Source organism: Pelodiscus sinensis, chromosome 9 (genome assembly GCF_049634645.1).
Source record: "Pelodiscus sinensis isolate JC-2024 chromosome 9, ASM4963464v1, whole genome shotgun sequence".
Lineage (NCBI taxonomy): Eukaryota > Metazoa > Chordata > Testudines > Trionychidae > Pelodiscus > Pelodiscus sinensis.
The window spans coordinates 29,735,366-29,758,074 of NC_134719.1; the positions used below are offsets into that span (position 1 = coordinate 29,735,366).

Sequence of the window (22,709 nt, forward strand, 5' to 3'; positions counted from 1 at the left end):
ATTTTGGGATATTTCCTCTGAAATAGCTTATTCCGAAATAAGCATGCTGTGTAGACAAACCCTAAGTGAAGTATGTGGGCAGTGGGGGAGAGGAGAGAAGCAGCTTTAACTCAATAGGAAAATTGCTGGATCATGCACAATCTGGAGCATTCTGATGAGTGAATTATTCATATTTGAATGTCAGATTTTAATCACCCTGCCAGAATTATTACATCAGTGGAACTACTGATGTGAGAAGAGGAGCAGGAGATGGCCCATGAGCAAGAGGTCTGTAATTTTCACATTTCAAGTATCTCTTTGTTTTGGTTTCAGACAAAATGTTTAGATTTAATTTATTATTCTTAGCAAATCCACAATGCAATCTATTTAAAATGTAGAGGTAATTCATTGAATTTTACATAAACTAAGTTGCCTAGCTTATTCAAATTAGGTAGTTTGTTTTACTAAATTAATTTTTTTTGTCTTTGTCACTGGTGTAATTTCCAATGTAATTGATTGGAGGGAATTATTTTTAGCTCCTCAGATTTTTCTCTTTTTTATAAGGTCTTACAAAATATAGATTTTCTCCTAGATCATTGGTTTCTTCGGAAGAGCAGGGTTTTTTCCCCCCAAAAAATCACATAGTAATTATTTCATCAATAGTCATTCTTAACGATAGCATTACTCTCAAAACTGTTTCCCCTTCCTATTAAATATAGCCATGACTTTCAGAACTACGACTATAGTAGATTCATAACCTTGGCCTGAGATACTGATGTCCTTAAATCATTATTTAAAGACTTCAAGTTACAGAGAACCAGCGGTGACTGATTAGGAAGGATATGGGGGAGCAACCCCCCACACATGACTCCTCCCTGCACCCTGGTGGCGGGCTGGGAAAATGCCTCTTCTTCCCCAGTCCCTGCCTCTGTCCCTTCACCTCATCTCTGCCCTGCTTCCCCCCTCAAACCTCATCTTCTTCTTCTTCTGTCATGCAAAAGGCACAGAGGCTTGTCCCACCGCAGCTCCTCTCTTTAACCACTGGAGGGCCTCCCAGTGAAAGAGGTCTCTCACATGATGTGGGCGTCCACTGGAGCCATCTTGTTATGTATCTAATGAAAAGAATTGTGGGTTAAACTGGACATCCCTGGCCTCACTTCCCAAAGTATCAAAACTGTAGTATACTCACAAGAAAGACACGCTTGGCTCCCTGACTATCTAGAAAGCATGACATGGTGACAGAAGTGACCGCATTTTGCATGAAGCAGTTGTTTTTGTCAGGAGCACAGTAGATCTGTAAATGGTGCAAATTACTACACGGCTAGGGAACTGCAATCAGCACACCAGGAGATACAGTGTGCTGAGACACACTGGCCATGTCTCCCTTCAGCTGGGCAGTATGGTTCCCACTGATGTATCCGTGCTAGTGCTACTTGTGCTAGTGTGCTAAAAATATCAGTGTAGCTGGGCAGTGACTTGGGATGGCTGCCTGGGTACAAACCCAAGGAGCCAAAGGGAGAGGGGGCCAGGCCCGCACGCAGGAATTTCTGGGGGGAGGGGAGCTTTTTCTGTAAATGTGGATCACAAGGGTGTGAATGCACCCCTTCCCCCCATGGCCTCCAAGTAGTGGGGAAATCAGCCCTAGCCTTCCACCAGCTGGTCAGAGCATGGGGGAAGGAGGCTTGGACAGCGCTGCTCCCGCCTTCCCTAGCTGGAGGGAGCATGCTTACTTGGGAGACCAGGGAGGAAGATGCTTTCGCACCCTTTGCAAACACACCCCCTGCTTATGGGCCTGAGCGCTGTACATACTCAGAGCACTAGCCCAGGTTGCTGCCCTCTTACAGCTATTTTTAGAGAGCTAACTCAAGCAACACTAGCACAGGGACATCTATGCAAGCTGGGAATCCTGCCTCCCAGTTCAAAGGTAGATATACATAAGTACTTAACAGTGGCCAGACCAATGGTATATCAGGCCCGTACTCAATTAGTATGTTCCCTAGCAACGCTCCTTGCGCCCCACCGTTAGCAACCCAGCACTAGTCTGTGCTTGGCCTGCAGGGTGTAAACTGTAGAACACTATAAAAGTTTGCTCTCTAACTGTGTCCTGCTGATGCACTCTAAAAGGTATTTAGAGACATTAATGGGGGCCTGTCACTGCTTAATTTGCAATTAAAGAGGTGCCAGGCCTCAAACAATTTTTTTTACATTCATAACTGATGCAGCAAGCCTACAGATGCTGGGGTTCTGAAATGCCAAAACAAATTAAGCACTGAGACATGTTTGAAATGGGATTACATGTGCCCAAACTAAGTACCTTTTAGAGTGCACCAGCAGGCTAGTTGGAGCATAACATGTTACAGCACTTGCGGGAGCAGATGAATGCTCTGCTAGCAGGCTATTATAGATTTGCTGTGTTAGCTAATCATATTTAGTCACACGCACACACATTTGGGTATTTTAGTGGCTGTCCCACACCCTCTAGTTATGGGCTTGTATTGTCCACAATCTAATGGAATGGCTGAGAGAACCACTCAGACAATAAAATCAATGTTTCACAAAACATCTGCTTCAGGTGAAGATCCCTCCTTAACTCTTCTGGTGTTGAGAAGCACACCTGAGAAATCCCTGCCCTTGCACTTCCTTTATATCATCTTTCTCTTCAAATGCAAACGGATAGACATTATACCAAATGGACTGAAGGTAAAAAATCCATTGCTATCTACATACTGCACAGACTACAGTGAGAGATTATGCCATACACTATCCAAAAAACTGAGGAACCACCTGATCAGCATCCTGTACAGCAAACAGGAAAACATAAAAAAAGAGCTCTCCAATCTGGAGTCTCTCATAAAACACCAACCTTCTCCACAAGTGGACTTTACTAAAATAAGACAGGAGATCTACATTACACACTTCACTTCTCTACAGAGGAAAAAGCACTGTAAGCTGTCTAAAATCCTACCTGCCACATGGGGCCACAACAGTGGTCCTAACTCACCCAGCAATATTGTCAATCTCTCCAACTACACTCATATCCCGGCAGAAGAGTCTGTTCTATCTCGGGGACTCTCTTCCCCCCCCCCCCACCCCCACTAACATGCTACAGTTCTGCGGTGATCTGGAAGCCTACTTTCGCCGTCTCCATCTCAAGGAATACTTCCAACACAACACTGAACAGTGCACTGACACACAGATACCTTCCCACTAACAGCACAAGAAGAAGAACTCCACATGGACTCCTCCTGAGGGCCGAAATGACAGTCTGGACCTCTACATAGAATGCTTCCGTCAACGTGCACAGGCCGAAATTGTGGAAAATCAGCATCGCTTGCCTGGTAACCTCAGTCGTGCAGAACGCAATGCCATCCACAGCCTCCGGAACAACTCTGACATTATAATCAAAGAGGCTGACAAAGGAGGTGCTGTTGTCATCATGGACAGGCCTGACTATCTAAAGGAGGCTGCCAGACAACTCTCCAATACCAAATTCTACAGGTCTCTTTCCTCAGATCCCACTAAGGAATACACTAAGAAACTGCACCATCTGCTCAGGATACTCCCTACACAAGCACAGGAACAAATCGACACACCCTTAGAGCCCCGACCAGGGTTGTTCTATCTATTACCCAAGATCCACAAACCTGGAAATGATGGATGCCCTATCATCTCGGGCATTGGCACTCTCACTGAAGGACTGTCTGGATATGTGGACTCTCTACTCAGACCCTATGCCACCAGCACTCCCAGTTACCTCCGTGACACTACGGATTTCCTGAGAAAACTACAATGCATAGGTGATCTTCCAGAAAACACCTTCCTAGCCATCATGGATGTAGAGGCTTTCTACACAAACATCCAACATGCAGATGGAGTACAAGCTGTCAGGAACAGTATCCCTGATCATGCCACAGCACAACTGGTGGCTGAACTCTCTGAATTTATCCTCACACACAACTATTTCAGATTTGGTGACAACATATACCTCTAGACCAGTGGCACTGCTATGGGCACCCGCATGGCCCCACAATACGCCAACATTTTTATGGCTGACCTGGAAAAACGCTTCCTCAGTTCTCGTCCACTTACACCCCTTCTCTACCTACGCTACATCGATGACATCTTCATCATCTGGACCCATGGGAAGGAGACTCTGGAAGAATTTCACCATGATTTCAACAGCTTCCACCCCACCATCAACCTCAGCATGGACCAGTCTACACGGGAGGTCCATTTCCTGGACACCACGGTGCAAATAAATGACGGTCACATCAATACCACCCTATACCGAAAGCCTACCGACCGCTATGCTTACCTGCATGCCTCCAGCTTCCATCCCGGACACACCATACGATCCATTGTTTACAACCAAGCACTGAGGTACAACCGCATATGCTCCAACCCCTCAGACAGAGACCTACACCTACAAGATCTTCAACAAGCATTCTGTAAACTATGATACCCACACGAGGAAGTGAGGAGACAGATTGACAGAGCCAGATGTGTACCCAGAAGCCTCCGGCTATGGGACAAGCCCAAGAAAGAAACCAACAGAACACCACTGGCCATCACCTACAGTCCTCAGCTAAAACCTCTCCAACGCATCATTAGTGATCTACAACCCATCCTGGACAATGATCCCTCGCTTTCACAGGCCTTGGGAGGTAGGCCAGTCCTTGCCCACAGACAACCCTCCAACCTGAAGCATATTCTCACCAGTAATTACACACTGCACCATAATAACTCGAACTCAGGAACCAATCCTTGCAACAAACCTCGGTGCCAACTCTGCCCACATATATACACCAGCAACACCATCACAGGACCTAACCAGATCAGCCATACTGTCACTGGTACATTCTCCTGCACATCTACTAACGTAATATATGCCATCATGTGCCAACAATGCCCCACTGCTGTATACATCGGCCAAACTGGACAGTCCCTACGTAAAAGAATCAATGGACACAAATCTGATATTAGGAATGGCAACATACAAAAACCTGTAAGGGAACACTTCAATCTCCCTGGACACACAATTGCAGATCTAAAGGTAGCCATCCTGCAGCAAAAAAACTTCAGGGCCAGACTTCAAAGAGAAACTGCTGAGCTACAGTTCATCTTCAAGTTTGACACAATCAACTCTGCATTAAACAAAGACTGTGAATAGCTTGCTAACTACAAAAGCAGCTTCTGCTCTCTTGGAATTCACACCTACAGATCAGCTACTAGAAGTGGGCCTCATCCTCCTTGATTGGATCCACCTCCTCATCTCCAGTCTGATTCTGGCCTGCATATTTATACCTGCCTCTGGAAATTTCCACTACATGCATCTGACGAAGTGGGTCTTTGCCCACGAAAGCTTATGCTCCTACACTTCAGTTAGTCTATAAGGTGCCACAGGACTCCTCGCCGCTTTTGCAGATTCAGACTAACACGGCTACCCCTCTGATACTTGCACTTACTGTATCCCTCGATTGGGCACATTCAGAAGTTCAATAGCTAAGCTCAGAGGTGCTGGAACATTTTTTACAGTGGGGTTGCTGAAAGCCAACAGTTACCACCCTAAAAATTTTACCTCACCCTTTCTTACTTCTGTCCATGCCCCCCATTCCTCACATCTGGGGCCAGGAGAGGGGCTGTGCCTTTGGTAACAGGGGGATGCAGACCAGGCTGAGACCCAGCATATGTGGCTGGGAGCAGAGGTCCCAGTGCAAGGCCTGTGGAAGCGGGGACCTCATGTACAGATTCCAGGTGCAGGGCTGTGAACTGAGTCTTGAACACTGGGCCGGTGGCAACTAGTAGGCCGGCAGGAGAGCCTCCAGTGCAGGGCTGGTTGGAGTTCAGGATCCCACATGCAGAACTCTGGGTGTAGGGGCAGGAACAGACCTCCAGGCATGCGTCCTGCAGCTGGGGTCCCAGGTGCATGCTGAGAACAGAGCTGAACATATGATGTTTTGGGGAAGTGTTGATCCAGCTCAGCAGCTTTCAATCACACAGAAGTAAAAGAAGCAGGCAGAGTGTTTTCTGGGAAGGCTCTAGTCTAGGAGTGTGGAATTTGCTCTTCAGTCCAAAATTGTCCATATTTGATGATTTTCCTGAGACACCTCAAGAGACATCTGTCTGAGAAAGTTTTTGAATGGGACTTACTTACTTTGCACATTACTGACAGGGCAGAAAGGAGGCTCTGTATGTGGCTGGCTGAGTTCCTGTTGTAAGGAATGTATTAATGCTACTGGGGTTTCATTGTATGGTTAATGAGGGGTTAGAGCTGCATAAATAAATTTCAGAAAAGCAGACGTGGTTTTTTTGGCATTCCTGTAAACCTCGTTCTATGAAGAAGAAGGGATGTTCTGAAAGCGGGTTTTTTTCTCACATTTGGGCCAATGTAGACCAAATGTTGGAAAAGCCTCTTTTGGAAGAAAAGCGGGAAAATATACGCAAATTGCAATTTGCGTATTTTTTCTAACTTTTGTTTGTAGTGTGGTCATAGCCAAAGACTGGCACCATGTCTCAGAAGTGAGAACGGTATACTGGAAACTGGTTTGCCAGCCAGCTATCAATTTAAGCATGAGAGATTTCCTGGTTCTGCTTACAACTTAGTGGGTCTGAGTGAATCAGTCAGCAGCCGGCGTGTCTGGAAAATGCCAGCTAGAGGGGTGAATTGTGCCTCACTGCCTTAGGGAACAACCTATATTCGCTCTCTCTCTCTCTCTCTCTCTCTCTAATTCTCTGTACTTGTTTTTGGAGTTCTAGAGTGTAACCATTCTGAATTCTAAGAAATAGTGTTACAAATCTAATAGAAATGTAGCCGTGTTAGTCTGGTGTAGCTGAAGCAAAATACAGGTGTCCGAAAGTGTCCGTCTGCTATGTACATTGGACAAACGTCTCAGACACTTCGCCAAAGGATCAATGCCCACAAAACAGATATTAGACAGGATCACAAAGAAAAAACAGTTTCTTGCCATTTCAACCAAAAAGGACACAGTCTCAACGACTTAACTACCTGCATCCTGCTACAAAGACCTTTTAAATCTGCACTTGAAAGGGAATCTTCTGAACTGTCATTCATGCTAAAATTCGACACTTTACATCTGAGTCTAAACAAGGGATCTAGTTATCTTACCCATTACAAAGATAGCTTCCCCAATTATCACCTCTAACGTCATTAGCCCACAGACATTCACCTCCCCCCCCCATCCGCCTTCTGTTCTGAAATTTGATTTGTCCTTTTCATGTGTGTTCATTTTTTAAAATTGTATCCTTTGGTATATATGGCTGTGACTATTTTCTTCCACTATTTGATCTGAGGAAGTGGGTCTGGCCCACGGAAGCTCATCATCTAATAAACCATCTTGTTAGTCTTTGAAGTGCTACATAGTCCTGTATTGTGCTTCTGTTACAAATCTGTGTGCATGTTGTGAATGTAAGTAAAGCCGCGCAGGGCTTGGCATCTAGCCCTTGCTGAGCCACCTCCTGACAATGACAGGGTGTGTGAGGGAACAAGCTTTGCTGCAGAAAGAGCAAGAGAAAAGGGCAGACATCTACAACCAAAGACTGACCATCACTGGTTAGAGTGAAAGTCAGGCAACACCTTATGGGAATATCCCTTGGAGTTCAGGCGCTGTCTTCTGGTGAGTTGTGTTAAAATAGTGCACCACGGGGTTGCTGTGAAAGCTGTATCATCCATCACAGCTCCTGAGTGCAGTGTGTTTGTATCTTTGGCATTAAGCTAGTCCCAGGGCTAAAAGTCATGCCAGACCATATCTGCTGTGACACAACTTCCCTAATACTACATTGGTCAGAAAGCAAAGGTCATAATGAAAATGAGTTGATTTCGAAATAATCTACCTTCCACAAAATAGCTACCCCACTGCGTGCAGAGTAGTTAATGTGGATGATAGTAGGAGAGTTCCAAGTGTTACTAAAGCAGCTGTGTGCATCGCACTATTTGGAACACAAGATAATCATAAAGAAATTTAAAATTTAATTAACATTAACATCTAATTCGCCCAAAGCACTAGTTTTTGGTTCAAGGTGCCATTTTTTCCAACAATAGAACCTCACTCACAGTCACAGATGCTGAATGTATCAGCTTCACAGAGAAGGAACTCGTTCATGCTGATGGTAACTCTAACCTGAACAAATCTCCCACAATGATTAATAAAATAATCATCATTATTATGAAATATGAGACACCATGATCTGATGGGATAGGATCACAGGACTTGAAGTCAGTGCATCTAGATTTGAATGCCAGAGCTGATACTAGCTCACCTTGTGACCATAGGTAAGTAATTTAACTATTTGATACCTCTGTTTCCCTGTCTGCATTTTGAGTATACTAATACTGATTATACCTATCTCACAGAAGTGCTATGAGGTTAATTGATTAAGGTTTGAAATTCTTGGATAGAAGATGCTCTGTAAGTGATCATTACAAGTAGTTATAATATTTAGCCCTTATATGGAATGTTTTAATTTCAAAGTGCATTGTAAATATTCACTGAGCCTCCCAATGCCAGTCAGACTGTCTTTTGCTTTGCATCAACAGTGTCATGTAAAAAATAAAAGAGTATCAGTAATGAAGCGGGTAAGTGGCAGTATTTCTCAGCAGGGTACTTACTAGCCAATAGGGATAAACACAAAAGATAAAGGCCAGTCCCCATCAAAGTCAATGGCAAAATTCCCATTGACACGAGGATTTCACACAAAAGAAGCAAGAGGTTTTGGGCCTGATTTTAATGAACACCAATTTTACATAGATGTAATTCCACTGCCTGCAATTAAAAACTCTTGATCTTGATCACTGGTGTGTGAGCAGAATTAGGTTCTTTGCACATTGCAATATGTAGTTTTAAATACTAAGTAGTTAAAAGTCCCAAACATGCACCTTTGCACCTTCTCCCATGCTGCAAGGGCAGCCCTTAAATGTCCACAGAATTACCTCATTATCTATCTTTAAATCTTTCCTCAAAGCTCTCCTTTGCAACAATACCTACAAAAAATCTTGTCAATGTTTAGGACATTGTGTTGAGATCACACCCCTCATACTGACTTCTTGTCCTCCCAGTCCCTCTGCATCCATCTGCTGTCTTTTGTTTTGTACTTAATTGTAAGCTGCTTGGGGCGGAGATTTGTTCTGTGTTTGTACAGCACTTAGCACAGTGAGTGCTGGTCCATGTCTAGGGTTCTTTGGGGCTATGGTAATATAAATAATAAATAATAACACCAATAATTATTTACTATATTGAACATTCACATTACATGGGAAGTAGGCGTGTGTGACATGAAGCAAAATAGATCTCTTACTTTCTATATGCTATGAAATAAGGAACTCTTCACCATTTCTTTTTAAATGCACAGATTTATTAGGAAATCACATATGTATGAATATTCAGTATTTTGTCTATAGTAATAAAGTTTAATATTTTCTTAAAAGATCAGTTTTCCCTAAGAAGATTCAGTAGGACTTTGAACACTTAAATTAACAAATCTGTGATTGCCTAGGAGGAATTTTCTGGTATCACAATATAAAAACAATGCTCCAAATTTCTAATCTGCTGAATTGTAGCCTCATGCAATGCACTGTAGTTCCTCACATGAACACGCAGTATGGGCATCAATTGTTTCCCGTGTATCTTCTGACTTCTGGTCAAGTTTCATCTGTCCCTCCACTAAGCTGGCAGCTGAATCTGGGAGTGAAGAAAAATGACAAATGATAAGAATGAAAAAAAATAGTTTGCAAGGTGTGGAATTTGTCACACAGAATTCATTATTACACAGACTGGACTTAGGTACTCCTAGTTATCATGCACATTGCATTTGAATAACTGGTTTGGAAAACAGCCATCACAACAAACACAGATCCAACTAATCATTAATTTAAAATACAGCAATTAAAAACTTGTGTATACTAGCTCTGAAGCTATTGTTTTTTTACATATCAAACTTTGAAAAGAAAGAAAAATTCATCATAAATCACAATAGTCGTGAAATCTCAGTTACTCTTGGAATCTGGTCCTAACCTCACTAAGTTACAGTATTGACAAAATGCCACTGATTTCATTGGAAGCAACATTGGGACCATAGACAGTGATGAATTAACAACAGATAATATAGGACCTCCATTTAGCTACCAACTTTAAAAGTAATTTCCAGGGAAAACACCATAAAATGTTGACAGACAACATATTCATTTTTGCATGCATTAAATTTAGTGCCACAAATGTTAGCAATTAAGAGTCCAGTTCAGGGAGTTCCTTGAGCACATGCCGAAAACTTATGCATGTGAGTAGTCTTAGTGAAATCACATGCTTAATCTCCTGCTTGAATTTAAGCACCTGGCTGAATCAAAGCCTAAAGAAGAAAATATTTGGATAACTTTTATAATAGGATTTTGTGTTCACTTACCAGCCGGCAGACAATGGAAGCCAACAGAAACTGGGGTGGTTTCAGTTGCTGAACATCCTTTTATACAGCGCATCACAGGCTCAACAGAATAGCATTTTGACTCTTGGCCCTCAAGCTGAATTGTTCTCTCAAGTTTCACAAGTGAACGCTGCAGTTTACAGGCTGCAATAAAACAATCATTGATATTTCAAAACCTTGTATAAATGGCTTTAGATTTTCCTCCAAATTCTCCATTTGCTAGTGATACTGTGTATATATATCAAATGAATTGTCACCATCCAAAATTCTATATGGATCATATGTAAAGCAATAACCCTGACTAATAAATATTAGTCAGTTTTCCCACCATCTGCAGCTATTATACATTATAGATAGTAAAAGTCTTCATACCTCCAGCACAGGGCTTTTCTGACAGAATCCAAGACTGTGCAAAGCTCACTGCATCTTTAGCTACAGATCCACTAGGCATCTGAAATTCTTGTTCTTTTTCAGCATCGTATTTTCCACAAATGCCACATGTTTTCCCTGCCATCCAGAATGCAACTTGAACCTTTGTGAAAATAAAGTAAAAGTTAATTCAACTGTATATTTAAGAATAATGCCAATGAAACAGAATTTTGTTACAGAATGGCCTCCTGCAGAGGAAAATAAAAATCAAGGTAAAGCTAAGACATTTGTTTTTAAAGAACAACATTTGATTCTGAGCTTTGATTTCCATAACAATACCTCTGGCTGAGATTTTCAAAGGGGCCTGAATGAGGGTTATTTGAGTGCTTAGGTCCGTTAGGGCCTTTTGGAAATCCTGTGTCCTGTATCAATCATCTATTGATACTGAAGATGTCAACACTTTGTGAGATGGATGTTAGATGGTTATAGATCAATTAGCACTTGCTATACACACCATTAATTGAGCAACATTCCTAGTAGACCATTCTACTATTACCGGGTTTTTTTTAAAGTCTTTGTTTTGACTGGTTGAAGAGATGTGTAACGATAAGAACAGGGAACAGGAATTCAGAATTTCAGAGTCTCTTTGCAATTATGTTACTGACTCAATGTGTCCTAAGCAAGTCATTCAAAAACCTCATGTTTAAGTTTACCTAACAGACAGGCATGTTCTGAGGTTTAATTCCTCAATGTATGTGTATCAGAGGGGTAGCCGTGTTAGTTTTAATCTGCAAAAGCAACGAGGAGTCCTGTGGCACCTTATAGACTAACAGATTCATTGGAGCATAAGCTTTCATGGGCAAAGACCCACTTCATCAGATTATAACAAAGTGGGTCTTTACCCACAAAAGCTTATGTGCCAATAAATCTCAATGTATGTGAAGCATTTTGAGATCCTTAGATGAATGGTTCTATGTAAGAGCAGAATATTATGATGACTGGCTGGAGGCTGTTCCTTCTGTAAACTCTTTTACACCGATCTTTATGTTGGCTTTGCTAATGAAGATCCTTGTACTCATTCAAAATTTCATCTACTTTAATTAAAAGGCATTTAAATAGATACTAAAATCTGAGTGTGGAACTCAGACCTTTACCAGTAAATGGGGTATAATAATGGGGGTAAACTGATTAGTAGTGATTCTCCTTCCTAAATATGGAATTGTGTGGATTTCTTTGGAATTTTATGAAAATGAAAATGCTAGCAGAGGAGAGAAAAATACCTTCAATGAACGTCCATCAAAATATAGTTTATCAATGCCATAGTCAGGAGCCAAAAGTGATAGACCTTTCTTCTCACTGTTGATCACCAGAGAAGCATCTGCAATAAAAATATAAATGATCTTTTATATTTTTGATAATAATTCTGTAAAAATATAACCAAAGCCTTGTTTTTCTTTAAGCATTTTGTTATTGTTGAAGAAACAAAGCAAATTGTATATTAACTAATTAATTTCCTTAAACATTACAACTATGGAATGTAGTTGTCGGCAGAAAGTAGGAAACACAATTTTAACTCTAAATCCTTAATAATCACTTTTGTGTTCATTTTCCTTTGTAAATATTAACAGCTACCTATTTATTTCAAGGAATAATAATGGAATCCTCCAATACTGGTATTAAATTTTTGTAGATAATTCAGGCCCTGTCTACACTCTAAGGGTATGTCTACACTACCCCGCTAGTTCGAACTAGCGGGGTAATGTATGCATACCGCACTTGCTAATGAAGCCCGGGATTTGAATTTCCCGGGCTTCATTAGCATAAGCGGGGAGCCGCCATTTTTAAATCCCCGCTGCTTCGAACCCCGTGTAGCGCGGCTACACGGGGCTCGAACTAGGTAGTTCGGACTAGGGTCCTATTCCGAACTACCGGTACTCCTCGTGAAACGAGGTGTACCGGTAGTTCGGAATAGGCACCCTAGTCCGAACTACCTAGTTCGAGCCCCGTGTAGCCGCGCTACACGGGGTTCGAAGCAGCGGGGATTTAAAAATGGCGGCTCCCCGCTTATGCTAATGAAGCCCGGGAAATTCAAATCCCGGGCTTCATTAGCAAGTGCGGTATGCATACATTACCCTCCTAGTTCGAACTAGGAGGGTAGTGTAGACATACCCTAATAGAGTTAGGAAACCTGACTGCAACTTGGGTAGTCACTTGATTCATTTATAACACAGTTACCAATATCCAAGTCAATGAAAATAGGATAAAATCCTGGACTCCCAAAGTGTTTATCCAGTTTTGGAGAGGTATGGCTCCATCTATATCCTACAACTTTTAATTGTGTTGTTATAATCAAGTTGGGGGACAACTAGATTGACTCCAACTCCCTTGATTGTAAACAAAGTCTTAATGTGTCTATTCATAGAACAAAATGTGTATGCATTAACAGAATGGTGCAGGCTCTGCCTGTTGACTGACTTTATTCTTACGTTCTGTTATTTCCACTCCAACTCATCTGATGAAGTGAGTTTTCACCACAAAAGCTCAAGATACTATATATATTTTGGTTAGTCTGTGAGGTGCCACAGGATTACTTGTTGTTTTTATCCCTACAGTTCTCCATAATGTTTTTAGTGTTCTGTTTTTAAAAATATTTCTATGGTGTTTTTGCATCGATATAAATCCCAAAATGTCACATATAACTTAAGTCAGCAAAAAGTTCCACCATACTGATATGGCAACTATAAGAAAAGCTGTATTTGGAAAAGTTTTATATAAATGATCGAGGGTATGCCTACACTAGCCTCCCAGTTCGAACTAGGGGGGCTAATGTAGTCATTCAAAGTTGCAAATGAAGCCCGGGATTTAAATATCCCAGGCTTTATTTGCATCTTCCCGTCCAGGCGCCATTTTTAAATCTCCTTAGTCCGAACTAACTGCCCGCGGCTACACGCGGCAGTCAAACGTTAACTTGAACTAAGTCCTTAGTTCTCGTGGAATGAGGTGTAACAGTTAACTCGAACTAAGGACTTAGTTCGAGTTAATGTTTGACTGCCGCATGTAGCCACGGGTAGTTAGTTCGTACTGAGGGGATTTAAAAATGGCGCCCGGACAGGAAGGTGCAAATAAAGCCCGGGACATTTAAATCCTGGGCTTCATTTGCAACCTTGAATGACTACATTAGCCTCCCTAGTTCGAACTAGGGGGCTAGTATAGACATACCCCAAGATATTTGGGCTAACCTAATACCCTCCTGAGTGCCTACACATTTTAGTAAGGAAGTGATGGGCCAAATAACCTCAACTGTCTTTTGCTTAACTTTTTCAAAAGTTCACAATTCTAATCTGTCTTTATAATGCAGATCTGGAAATATGTAAAATACACAATTATTCATAACTAGTACTGGTTAACCCTGAATACAAAGGCAAAAATATTTATTTTAAGCAATATCACTGCAAAAAAGTTGAAATACCCTTACTGGAGTATATTTCTCTCCTAATAATATTAATGAAAAAAGACTAAAATGAACACCTACCAGAGTCTAAACTATACGTGATATTCTCCACTGGGGTTTCAACACCATTGACCATGAGGCTAAGAAGTCCATTTTCAGGATACATGTCAATTTCACTTTGAAAAAGAGAAAGAAATGAATTTATATTCTATTCTGACTGTATTCATGAACATACTATGTCCAGACTACACCATCTTTCACTAAATATCACTGATTTTAGCATTATCTTGTTTCACCATCATATTTATCATCAATGCACAACACAGATGCTTATCCCACCTTTTGAGGGGGGTAACATCATATTCTGTTTTGCCATCTATCTCATTCAAGGCATATGTAAGGTAATAAAGAGAAACACTGATACAACTCTGGGTGTTATACCACCACTGTAACATATAGATGGAAATCTCTTCTGCATTATCATCTCATCTGGATAGCGTGATACATTTACATTTCCAGTATCACGCCAGAAGAGGAGTTGGTTGAAAACAAATCACAGTCTAGATGAAATGGATGTGGGACACAGACGTTACAGAGTATGTGATAGAGATAACATTTGTTCCTTCAGAGGAAGGTGTTGTGGGGAGTGCTCATCTTCTGCAATCCAGTACATCTGTGGCTGCTTCTGGATTCCCCGGTGACAGCCGAAGCGAAGAGTGTTTTATTTGTCTGTGCAGGGAGGTTGCCATCCTTCTTCCCACCTTTGTCACTTCGGCTGTGTCTAGACTGGCAAGTTTTTCCAGAAAATCAGCCACTTTTCCGGAAAAACTTGCCAGCTGTCTACACTGGCCGTTTGAATTTCCGGAAAAGCACTGACGATCTACTGTAAAATCATCAGTGCTTTTCCAGAAAAACTATGCTGCTCCCGTTCGGGCAAAAGTCTTTTTTCGAAAGACTTTTGCGCAAAAGGGCCAGTGTAGACAGCACAGTACTGTTTTCCGCAAAAAAGCCCCGATTGCGAAAAAAGTGCTTTTCCGGAAAAGCGTCCTGCCGATCTAGATGCGCTTTTCCAAAAATGCTTTTAACGGAAAACTTTTAAAAGCATTTCTGGAAAATCATGCCAGTGTAGACGTAGCCTTCAGGATTGGATGATTGTAATGAGTTTTAGAATTACTTACTGATGGCCAAGTTTGACATTGATTGCTTTAAGGTCAACAGATTCTTCCGCATTCTTCATCATTACCAGGAACTTCAGTTCTGGGCTACAGTCCTGGGCCAAGATGTGATAGCAGTTTGTGGGCATCGAGTAATTAAACTTCACCTCATTGAAGGTTGTGATCTTGTCTTGGGAAACTGTGCAACGAGCTGGTAAAAAAAATATGCCACAGAAACTGGTGAATATTTTCCTTTTCATACAAGATATTTATTTAAACGTCTTATTTTATTTTGGCTCTACATATCAGAGAGACAATAGATGATATATTTTCTACAGGAGTACATGGACTTTACGCTACTCAGGGTATGTCTAAACTACATCCCTCTTTCGAAAGAGGGATGTAAATTAGGCAGATCAAAAGTGCAAATGAATCAGGGATTTAAATATCCCGCGCTTCATTTGTATAATCGCGTCACAGCGGTCTTTCAAAAAAGGGCATTTCAAAAGGGAAATTGCTGTCTAGACACGGTTCTTTCGAAGAAAAAAAAACTTTCAAAAAATCCTGTACTTTTGAGGCGTACAGGATCTTTTGAAAAAGGGTTTTTTTTCCCCAAAAGAACCGCGTCTAGATGGCGGTTTCACTTTCAAAATACCCTTTTTCCAAAGACTACTGTGACACAATTAGGCAAATGAAGCATGGGATATTTAAATCCCCACTTCATTTGCACTTTCAATCTGCCTAATTTACATCTCTCTTTCGAAAGAGGGATGTAGTTTAGACATGCCCTCAGTGCCCATAATCTCTAAGCATGGTATAAAAGACATATTCCTCATATTTCAGCAACAAACAGATTAAAATGAAGTCATAAATTCCTGTGTAATTTTATCCTGACTCTTGCAGACGGACTGAATGTGAAACAACAACAGTATATGCACTAATATGAGGAATTTTTTAGAAAGTTTAATAATATCTCTAATTTCCAGTCTGGATATAAATACTTTGGGGCTCTTATGCAAAAGAGCCCCAAACTATGTTCTTTATGTTCTTTACAGTTGGAAATGATTTATCATCATGAAAAAAACCATTAAAATACTATTTATTTTTTAATAAGAGAAAAACAATCCATGTATTCTCAGACACTGCTAAAAAAGTAATAGAGCCTATAGAGCAGTGGCCACCAACCAGTAGATCGAAATCTACTGGTAGATCTTGGAGCCTCTGACAGGTGAACCAAATTGGTTTGGCCCAGTGGCTATCAAGAGCCAGAACTTCAGCAGCTCCTCTTCCCACTGCTGCACATCTCCTGCCCTTTGCCTTGGAATAGTTCCCCCAGAAGCCTGTGTAGGGCAGGAGAGGCAGAGGAGGGCACTGATATCAAGATGGCCCCTTCTCCCATCCTGAATCCTATCTCCACAGAGCAGAGGGGAGCACAACAGGGCTTGGGATGGAGGGAGTTTGCTGGCTGCTTTTGGAAGAGGTGCAGGGCCAAGGTGGAGTGAGCCTGCCTTTGCCCCACTTCACCACCACCCAGGAGCCCCCTGAGGTAAGCAGTGTCCAAGTGGAGTCCATATCCTGAACCTCTACCCAAGTCATGAACCTCCTCCTACACCTCAAGCCCCTGCCCCAGCTCTAAACCCCCATGCATTCAAACACCTTCCCAGAGTCTGCACCTAGAACCCCCTCCTGCAACCCAGCTGACTGCCCCAAGCTCAGTTCAGAGCCCCTCTTACACTCTAAATCCCTTAATCCAAGACCAGAACCTGCACCCTAACCCTCTGCCTCGGCCTGGTGAAAGTGAGTGAGGATGGGGAAGGAAGGGAGGGTGGAGTGAGCAGGGGTGGGGCCTGGGCAAGGAGCACAAAGGAGATGGGGCAAGGATTGCACTTAAATTAAAAAAAAAGATCTTGTGCTTAAAAAGGGTAGAGACCCCTGCTGTAGAGCTTGTGTCTCTGAAGAGGGTGAATGGCTGACCTTTAAGATGTTCCATGACTGCAGATGGTGCTTCAGAAAAGAAATTCCAGACCGGAGACTGGACAGCTGATTCTGGTACAGGTGGCCCTACAGGCAGTGATATCGGAAGTCTGAGGGCTCTGCTAAAAATGGTTCTCTGAAAAAGAATCAGAAACAGGCTTAAAATATAGTTCAGGAAGCTACTCAGAGCAAATAATTTATCTGTCGATTTTAGCCCCTTTTCCTGTTTGTGAATTATCCACAGGAAGTCATAGATTTTTACAAAACTACTTATTTTTTTTAATTAATCAACAAATAGTTTATGTGAACATAATTCAGCCTTATTCACTGCTCATGAACTCTTCTTCATCACTACCAGTATTCACTCCTGGGTAGGCCTTCCACCTAAATCGAGTGGTATTGTTTCTGCTTTCTGAATGGATAACTTCAGAAAGATTCTAATATGGCTGGACAAACACATATTAACATATGTGTTCGTGGCACATTCTCTGAACAAATATCATCATATTAATCTCCTTAGAAAGAAAGTAAAAGTGCCAGAAATAGCAGTATCATGGTTTTTATATGAACTAATATTTTCAAATACTTTTTTAGAATGTTGACCCAGCTCTAATGAAAAAAAAAGTATCAAAGTATTCTATCAGGTGAAATATATGATGGTGATGATTATGCTGTATATTTACCTCAGGCAATTTGGCAACAAAATCAAAAGTCCGTGAAGAAGTTAGAGAAACAATCATCTTGGCTTGCTGAGAAGGATTTTTGTGCTCTATTTCAGAGTAGCCTAGTATATAGGCAATTCCAGGGACGAAAGAGTAAAACCTTGAAAAAGAAAGAACATGATTTAACAGTAAAGTTTCCTCAGGTCTCTCAGGGTATGTCTACACTACAGAGAAGATCAAAGTTGCTGCTGTTGATCTTCCAGGGTTCAAATTAGCAGGTCTAGTGAGGACATGCTAATTTGAACTGAAAGGGGTGCTCCAGTTGATGTCGGTAGTCTTGCTTCCACAAGGAATAAAAGAAGTTGAAGAGGGAGTGTTTTCCCTTTGACTTCCTGCAGTGTGGATGGTGCCAAAAGTCAACTTAAGGTACTTCGACTTCAGCTATGCAGTTAATTGTATCTTAATTCAACCTTATCCCATAGTATAGACATACCCTCAGAGACTCAGTATTGGATATCTGTGGCATTTTCCATCTGACCATAAACTAGAAGAGATATTAAGGACTATCCCCTTTGTTGTGGATGAGAGCAGATGATGTGGACAACAGCTGAAAACTCCTCAGGAGTGGAGAGACACTCATATATATTATGTGACACAGAGGCAGCATACACAGCAACTTGCATAAACTGGAGCAGTCCCCAGACTAACACAGCTTCATTTTGAGAAATAGTGAGTCATAATGGATCCCTGGCAGGGCCCCATCCTCACTTCCTTCTTTACTGAACAAGAGCTTTGTGATATAGGGAACCTGACCATAAGTTTTCAGCAACTTGTGTGTGGTATCAGGGGATTATTTTCCACTTCTGCAGTATGGTAGACTTGTATGTAGATGGTTATCTTATATTCCTTAGGGGTCATTTGATGTGTTTCCAAATGCAACCAAATCAGGAACGAGAAAATGAAGACCAAAGACTGGCAGTTAATCACTGGAAGCTCACTGCTGAATATGGATTTTCCAGCTTGACTGGTAGACTATAAAATAAATGGCTGAAATGAAAGAGCCAAACCTCACCAGTTGAGAGATGATTTGAATCTTGAAGGAACTTTAGGCCACTCCAGTTTCACCTGGATGGCTGGGTGATCAGCAAACCGGCCAGTTACAACCTCTGTAGCAATCTTGTAGTCCTGGCAATCCCGGCCCCATTTCAGATAAGTCTACAATGGAGACAAAAACATTCCATTTTTTACAAAGTAAAACATTCTTGAGATTGCGGTGTCATGTTTAGAGATGAGCAGTGTTATTTTGAGCCTTACCGCTGCCTTGTGAGCATTAACAATTGAAGCATCCGCACAGATTTTCCACTTGCTCGATCCTGTGATGTTGGACACAAATGCCTGTATCCTGGGTTTGGTGGAGTATAAATCTGTATATAGCACAAGCTGGAAGCCTGCCAGATTTTTATTATTTCGAAGAGCACGAAGAATAACAGCCAGAGTTGGTGATGTACTGTCTCCCAAAAATTTAGGCTAAAGGCAAGAGAGGGAAAAAATACCTCAGAACATTGTTATAAAGAAATTACTATATTATCTTAGCTTTCAATTGTGATACAGATAGTATAAATGGATAATGATTTTACATATTACAGATATAAATCATATATTATACAATAAATAAAAATGTAACGGATCCAAACTTTCAATGCTCATTCAGCCAAAACTCCAGCTGATAACAATGGGAGTTTTCACAAAGTGAACATTGAGGAAAAGCTGTGGGATTTAGCCCCAATAATTAAAACCAGTATATTTTTCTGGAAATAAAAAAAAAGTGTCTAATACCAGAATTCATTAAATCAACATGTTTTAGGTATGCTGTGTGTTGTTAATATTCAGCACTAAGCTTTGAAGACAAGCTGTTTTTTTGTGGCCCACTTGTTAGCTTTTGTCTTATACTGTATGCTCCTTGGGGCAGGAACCACTTTTTGTTCTACATTTGTACAGCACCTAGTGGAATCCTACTCCATGATTGGTCTTACTCCCCAGGTGAAATAGGAGTAAGCATACCTGTGATTCAGAGTGTTGGAAGCTTGAGGCTGCTTCTGCTGGCAGCTCTTGCATAGCTGTGTAACATAGGTAAGGGAGGGGAGATTTCTTGTATAGACATCTTTCTCCCGTGTTTGCAAACAAGAGTCAGCACAGCCTGGCCCCAGGTGGTTTAATATGTTACCTACTTCTCTTTTCCCATGAGGTGGACAATAACTGCAAATCCATGGCAATGCTGCCATGCCAACACACTGCATGCAGCATTTCTTGAAGATTAAGAAACTGACCTGGGAACCTGCTCTGCTGGTGGCTTCACTGCTACTGGAACTAGAACTGGAGCTGGAGGACGAGGACGAGGATGAGGACGAGGATGGGGACGAGGATGAGGACGAGGAGGAGGAGGAGGGGGCGGGGGAGGGGGAGGAGCTGCTGCTGCTGCTGCTGCTGCTGCTTTTGCTGCCTGGGATTTTCTTTTTGGGATACTGCAATAACAACAAAAATATATCCTTAGTAGAGCAAGTTAACCAGGTAGTTCATAGATAGTTGTTCTAAATGACCAATCAAAATATTTTAGCACAGACAGTGTTCTGCTAACTCATGTTCTAATGGTCAGATTATTGTCAATAGTCTTTGAGCAGCCGAATGATTTAGAAAGACTTTATCGTATTGCTTTTTAATAACTTTGGGGCTAATCCTACAAATTGTTGATCATGCCTAAGTAATTCTTACACAGCAGAGTGGATCCACTGGCTTTAATAGGGTTACGTACATGAGTAAAAATTACTTGTATGGATAAGGCTTGTCAAGATCAAGCCATAAGTCAGGTTCACTTTTGCGCTATACTTGAGATGATTTACACAGGGACAGTGCATTCAGATGGCACTTCTGATTTACAAGTTCTCCCAATGGCTGTGTACAAAACAATACCAAACCACTACAGCAGAGCAAAGCTTTGGCTTGCTATAAAAGAGTAGCACTGATTCACTCTACTGCTCTTAAGAATTTAGGAACTGATCCCATGAACGGATGAACCACCATTTTTCATCTTACTTCCCTGCTGATCACTTTACTTTCCACACAACACTAATTGCAATTAAAATTGCTGGCATTGAATCCTCTTTGGATCGGGCCCTTCATAAGCATTGTCCAGTGACTGAGAGCAACACAAGATGATGTAGTCTACCACAATGTCAAATTATCAGAACGTGGCAAATTATTTAATTATGAGGCTCACAAAGGGACTTAGGCATGGGGCTGGTGAATGTGGCAACAACTTTTAGGCACCCTGTCACCTAGTGGAATCCTTAAGCCTGAGTTAGGCATCCAGGCTCCTGTAAAAGGCATGGGGAGAATTAGGTGCCTTCAGAAAGTAATTCAAAAGCACCAGCCAGCTGAGTGGTGAGCAATCTAAAGTCGAAATGCCAGGAAGGGCATGTCTGAAGATAGGCAAGTGGCTACCTCAAAGTTAGGTAGGTGCTTAACTCACTTCGGATTACAGCTTGAACTCTCACCTGGAGCTAAGCATCTAAGCCAGCTCTGCCCCTTCTCACAAAAAAATTGAAACAGCCCATTATAGCCTATAGACCTGGAGCTCAGGCATTCCCTGGGGCGTGGAGAGGTCTGTTTTCAAATTCCTGTTCGGCCTGATTTGGGGTAGAGATTTGAATTTGTGTCTCCTACATCCCACCTGGGTATTCTGACCCACATTTCAGGGTATTTCAGGGCTGGGCTCTTTTGATCTCTCCTGTCAGAGCTGTTCCATTTTGCATAAACAGTTCAATGAACCCCTGGAAGCAGTGACCTCAGCATGGGTCTCCCAAAGACCCGAGTGGGCCCTAACCACATATCTAATATCCTGATGGTAAGGACACACTCCTGGGAGTTGGGAGACTTACGTTCAAGTTTCTGCTCCAGGTCAGGGGGAGCAGGGATTTGAAATATGTCTCCCACGGCCTATGGCAATGCCCTAAGTACTGGCTGTTGGGTGTTCTGTGGGACACGGATGCTCTTGCTCCTCCTCCCCTTTGTGGTACCCTGGCTGGCTTTGGTTGGGGAGGAATGCAGAGCACACTTTTCAGGCCCTGCTGGGGAGATAGATGGATAATCTTGCTGGATCGTAAAGGCATGAGCTAAGGCACCAAGCAGCTCAGCAATGTCAGATTTAGGCAGGTTTGTGCGTGCCCCACAGGTGGAATTTCAGGCACCTACAGGGCAAGGCAGCAGCTGAGTGGAGTGTTTGGGGATTTTAGTGCTGCTAAATGTTGCACTTAGGCACCTGAAATGACAGTTAAGATAGGTCTATTCTACAGTTCAGCACCTATGGCTGGCCCAGATGGGTTGACTCCAGCCCACAGGGCTGGGGCTACAGAGATGTTTACATGATGTTTAAGCTCCAGCTGCAGCTTGACCTCTGGGGCCCTTCTCACGGATTCCCAGAATCTGGGCTTCAGCCCAAACATCTACACTGTTCTTCAACTGCCTTGTAACCCCATCCCCTCAAGCCCAAGTTAGTTGGCCTGAGCCAGTCATGAGCGCTGAATTGTAATGTTAGTGCTACCTTTAGAAACCAAAGTCCTGTATTGATCTAGCTTTGGGGTCTGAATCTCGTTGGACTTGCACCTTGAGTAAACATTCTGCTTAGCTAGAGTT

The 22,709-nt window shown here is 42.1% G+C and overlaps 1 protein-coding gene across 1 annotated transcript in view; it reads right to left on the minus strand.

Annotated features, from left to right (window-relative positions):
• Positions 1 to 9,326: 9,326 nt before the first annotated feature.
• The window catches only part of LOC102452731 (vitellogenin-2-like), a 28,616-nt gene continuing 15,233 nt past the window's right edge, over positions 9,327 to 22,709 (minus strand). The window contains exons 25-35 of the mRNA XM_075936360.1: positions 20,348 to 20,542; positions 19,335 to 19,547; positions 19,093 to 19,235; positions 18,042 to 18,180; positions 17,359 to 17,494; positions 15,409 to 15,595; positions 14,312 to 14,406; positions 12,060 to 12,157; positions 10,783 to 10,942; positions 10,393 to 10,554; positions 9,327 to 9,674 (exon numbers count right to left, since the gene is read on the minus strand). Coding sequence (XP_075792475.1) covers positions 9,556 to 9,674; positions 10,393 to 10,554; positions 10,783 to 10,942; positions 12,060 to 12,157; positions 14,312 to 14,406; positions 15,409 to 15,595; positions 17,359 to 17,494; positions 18,042 to 18,180; positions 19,093 to 19,235; positions 19,335 to 19,547; positions 20,348 to 20,542 — 1,647 coding nt within the window. The 3' untranslated portion in view covers positions 9,327 to 9,555. The remainder of the gene's footprint in view (positions 9,675 to 10,392; positions 10,555 to 10,782; positions 10,943 to 12,059; positions 12,158 to 14,311; positions 14,407 to 15,408; positions 15,596 to 17,358; positions 17,495 to 18,041; positions 18,181 to 19,092; positions 19,236 to 19,334; positions 19,548 to 20,347; positions 20,543 to 22,709) is intronic.